Here is a 4,371-nt window from a genome sequence, read left to right as displayed (position 1 = left end):
AAGCCCGTCAAACACAGCGCAAGGACGTGGTACGCATTATTTTTGAGTACACATTTCCCGTCTGTGCCGATGCAACAACCAGTCGAAAACATCGAAGTCAACTGCAGATCTGAAAGTCGCTGGATGGGTCATGCGGGCGGTCGCCCAGGATGCGCCGGTGCGCCCAGTGACCCAGGCTCTCGAATGGGGCCGTCTGCGTGGCATAGAGCGGTCTAGAGTGAGCGTGGGAGTCATTTTTTGGAGAGGGATGCTTGCAGTTGGAATGCGCCGTCAGGTTCGTAATCACCTCCGCTAGTATTGTGCTCAAACCCGCCAACTCATGCCCACCAGCTCGCTCCGTACGATGGGAAGACGCAAGTGGCAGAAGGCTTGTGGACGGGCCAATTCCTCGACGTGGCTCCGCCGTCGAGCACGCCGGGAAGCTTCGCAATCCGTACGCTATCGCGCGACCCCGGCTCAGTCGTAGACGAAGATCTCGCACAGGTTCTGCAGCGTGGTGTGCGATCCCGCGGCCTGCCTGAGCCGCTGCGTGCTCGGCGGAACGAGTAAGGTTCTTGCACGCCATAAAGCCTTGTTGCGTTTGAGTCAATTCTGCAAATCGTAGACGACTGGGCGGGCAGAGCGAGGGCTATAAACACGAGGCGCGGGTCAAGTTGGCTAGATAACCCCAAGAGGCGTGCAGAAGGTCCAAGAAAATCTCTCATTCTATTCGATTCTATCTGCGCTGGGTCGTTATCGAACGCGTTGGACAGCTGGACACACGACCCAAGACGACTTAGTCGCACGTGGTACGCCAAGTCACTGTCTCATTTACCTTTGCTATCTGACATCAAACTACAGGCATCTTTATTCTGTAGCATAGCAAGAACGCGAGCTCACTCGTCGGTTGCACAGGACGGAGCCTGGACGGTAGTTGCGGCCATCAAGCTCCGTTGAATCGCCAGCCGCGGTCGAGAGGACGGACAACGTTGAGCGACCGCCGAGTGTGTATTCCTCTGCTTTGGGCGCATATATACGACTAACCACAGATCATTGTGAGAAGCCAGGGCGAAGGAGCCAGATGAGGGCCGAATTAAGTCTCACGTTCGAGATGAAGCTGCAGTTCTCGCCCTGGTAAGGGAGATCTGCAAGGCAAGTAGACCGCAAGGTGGTCGAGAGCCTGAGACTGAACATGCGCGAGTAGATTGCGCGGCCGGGCGGGCGCATGCTAGGTCGTGCGACGGTACGTGGACGTTCCGTTTTCCGTCCCCGTCCTCTATGCTGGCTTAATGTCACTCCTTCCAGAACGGCCTTCCTCAGCGCGGTACCACGAATGCCATGTCTGCGATCTCGACAACGTTGATGAATCGCCGTCATCTTGTGCTGTGCCTCGCTCTCGAGTCGCCGGTCAGACAGATGTACGGAGAGCGATGACCTCGGCAGGTCTTGACTTGGTTCAGTTGTTAGTAAGTCCGCAACTGACGTCTTTCGTGTCTGTTGTGCTTACAAGTATCGCGCTATGGTGGAGGGCCGGGCGCGAGCCCGTGAGGACGACATGAGATAGGGGCCATGTAAGCCGGGCAGTTCTACCAGTTACACGGGTAGCTCAAAAACAGCCGTTCATTTCTTTGCCCCCAACTGCCTGATTCGTGCTCACTCCTCTTCATACGCCGTAATGGACGTGAGGTGCGCGACTTGGGACAACCCGATGCTGTCAATGTAAGTTCCCTCTATCTTGCATGGCCGTTCGCTGTCTCAAGTCACGTTCGACGCGGTAGGGGCGCGAGCTTGCTTGTCGGCCACGAAGTACGAAGCCGAGGATACCCTTTAGTCGCTACTAGTAGTAGTTAAGCTCTATCATGCGAACGAGAAGATAAACGACGCTGAGCGGTCACAATGTATGTATCTTGCAGCTTGGTGCACATACATGCGACTAATCGCAGACTTTTGATAGCAGCCAATATTGAAGTGTTGGCTGTGATGACGACATTGCAGCGTTGCCTAAGCGATGACTACCTATGCGTGAGCGGCAGGGCTACGCAGGTGGCTTCCGGCTGAGCCGTTCTGCCGCTAGTGACACCACCACACACGTCTTGCCTGGTTACCACCCAGTAGGCAGTGCACGCCTTGTGACACTTGTCATTGGACAACCAATTGGCGCACTTCCCTGCATGCTCCCACGTTCACACGAGACGTCAGAAATTGACAACCTCTAGCGCCAGCCGCTTCCTCGCAGACGACCTGGGGACGCCCATGAGGCGATGAAATTGAAGGGAACACTGCGAGATGGTGTACTTGTGAACATTGTACACATCAGGCGAATGGCTGTGCCATGCTCTGATATAGCGTCGCAGGACGGCGCAGGTGCATCGTCCGCCCTCCACCCGCATACACCATACTCGTACTCACGTTTTCATATCCTGCAGCCTCTTCTGTGTGTCCTCTTTCTCTCTGAAAGATGTCGCGCGTTACAGGAGATGATCTGCCGCCTGAGATACTGTCACACATTCTCGCTTGCGTCAGGCCAACTTATCGCAAAGGTGGCTTGGCCGAACGTCGCCGGGAAAAACCCAAGCTCATCGCGCCCAGCCTCGTATGCAAGTACTGGTCCGAAGTCATCAGACCTTTCCTCTTTCACACACTCGAGTTGCGCAACCCCGAAGACGTACGGCTCCTCAAGAACATCGTCACCAGTCCCAGTTTCACAACCTCGTCTCTGTCCAAGGCCATTCGGTGGGTACAAATCCACCAAGAAACTACAGAGGCGAAATCTTGGCTTCACCATGTCCACGGACTTTCAACCCGTCTCCGGAACACAAGATTCAACTGTACCGTCGTGAGCCCCGCGGGCGATCCTTCATCTGCGCCCTGCCGTTGGGCCCCATTTGAATCGATCCCCAACGTCACTCCATCCTACGTCAGACTCTCAGATCTTACCCTCCAAGGCGTTGTGTTCACAACCACGACCGAGCTCGCACGGCTCATCGACAATTTCTCCACGCTCAGGTACTGCATCTGCGACCAACTCACCTTCCTTGACTCGTCACCGGTTGCCCAGTCACGCAGAGCTCGCCGACGTGCTCCATCGGTCCTCTGGAAGTGCCATATCTCACGGTGTAAGGATATGGCGGTCTCTGACCAAGCGGCGCTAGCTGTTGACATCCTTGCGGCTGGTCCGAATCGTCGCATGGGCGTTGACGAGAGCGCATGGGATGCAAATTTTCAAGCATTGTTTGCATTGGTACCAAACACATTCGAAAGAGCGTCTGTGAAGTTTTGTGGTCCGAATAGCAGTATGTATGGTATGCCTTCCAGCACATGCATAAAGTGCAGATCTCACTAGCTATTCCTCATTAGACATGTTGATCATCTCGAGCCATTCGTATGATCAAGATGGGTTTAAGGGCGATTATTTCGCAGCCGCCATCAAGGTTTGCCGACCGAGCGCGGCGGGCCAGGATGCGGGGCCTCCACTCGCGTATGTCGAGAGCATCTCTCTCCAACTCTCATTCGAGAATGTCGAAGCCATGGATACCCTTGATTGGGATGCCTTGCGAGCCGTCGTTGATTCCCCGCACATGCACTACCTTCGTATCCGCTATTTCCAGCAACGAAACAAAGATTTCGAGACGGCAAAGAGAGTCCTTTGCTCTGTGCTGCGCCGTACGCAGCTGACCTGGGCTCTCGAGTCGGGTAAACTGCAGTTCGGGAGGCTCACGGGTGATCCCGTCACGAGTGCAGATATCTTGTCGGTACCGGCGGAACACATCATCGACGGCATCACCACTATCACCCTCGACATCGCCGAGCAAGCCGACTGGTTGCTGTACCCTGTCCAGCGGCGCCATCTCGCGAGGGACACTACAAGAGAAGAGTACCTACGACAGCTCGTAGCCGCGCGTGCGAGCGGAGCATCTGCGAACTTGGGCTCAGAGGTCGCGCCACCCATTGCAGGTAGTACTCAGCACACGGCGCTCGAGCAGACCCCATGAGGCGGCAGACGACAGTGCGCAGGGAGTCAAAGTGTACGAGGGAGCGGGCGGCGGAGGCGAGGAGGACCTGGCAACGGAGACGTAGGGCGGACGTGGACATCGGGCACTAGCAGAGCGCACTGTCGGGCGAGCGGACGAACTTTGGAGTAGGGACGGGGCGTGGCCAGAAGCATCGCCCGCTGTGGGGAGCCTAGGGTGTCGCGTCGGAGTCGGAGAAGATTGAGGATGAAGAGAAGCGAGGGAGCAATGGGGCAGAGAAGAGCCGTGAGCCGGCGAAGATTCTCCCCAGGTGCGGAGAAAGATGGTTAGGGCAGTTGCACTGAGGTCGGACACTTAAGTTGCGGGCGTTATCGACAGAACGCTGCGAATGCGCGGGCGGTTTTCGTGTATCGGAACATTT

The 4,371-nt window shown here is 56.2% G+C and overlaps 3 protein-coding genes across 3 annotated transcripts; all 3 read left to right on the top strand.

Annotated features, from left to right (window-relative positions):
• Positions 1–247: 247 nt before the first annotated feature.
• PHACADRAFT_202470 (uncharacterized protein) lies at positions 248–549 on the top strand (the record flags this gene model as incomplete). The annotated part of the gene is made up of 2 exons (XM_007402654.1): positions 248–274; positions 331–549. The coding sequence occupies 2 exons, from the start codon at positions 248–250 to the stop codon at positions 547–549; spliced, it is 246 nt and encodes an 81-aa protein (XP_007402716.1).
• A 1,246-nt stretch (positions 550–1,795) lies between these two features.
• Positions 1,796–3,322, top strand: PHACADRAFT_154974 (uncharacterized protein; the record flags this gene model as incomplete). The annotated part of the gene is made up of 2 exons (XM_007402653.1): positions 1,796–1,877; positions 1,934–3,322. Exon 2 carries the CDS (start codon positions 2,438–2,440, stop codon positions 3,320–3,322), a length of 885 nt encoding a protein of 294 aa, XP_007402715.1. The 5' UTR covers positions 1,796–1,877; positions 1,934–2,437.
• A 13-nt stretch (positions 3,323–3,335) lies between these two features.
• PHACADRAFT_266182 (uncharacterized protein) lies at positions 3,336–4,344 on the top strand (the record flags this gene model as incomplete). The annotated part of the gene is made up of 1 exon (XM_007402652.1): positions 3,336–4,344. One exon carries the CDS (start codon positions 3,339–3,341, stop codon positions 3,969–3,971), a length of 633 nt encoding a protein of 210 aa, XP_007402714.1. The 3' UTR covers positions 3,972–4,344.
• Positions 4,345–4,371: the final 27 nt, after the last annotated feature.

Source organism: Phanerochaete carnosa (genome assembly GCF_000300595.1).
Source record: "Phanerochaete carnosa HHB-10118-sp unplaced genomic scaffold PHACAscaffold_314, whole genome shotgun sequence".
Classification (NCBI taxonomy): domain Eukaryota; kingdom Fungi; phylum Basidiomycota; class Agaricomycetes; order Polyporales; family Phanerochaetaceae; genus Phanerochaete; species Phanerochaete carnosa.
The sequence above is the reverse complement of the archived record's forward strand: the minus strand, read 5'-3'. Positions and strand labels throughout refer to the sequence as shown.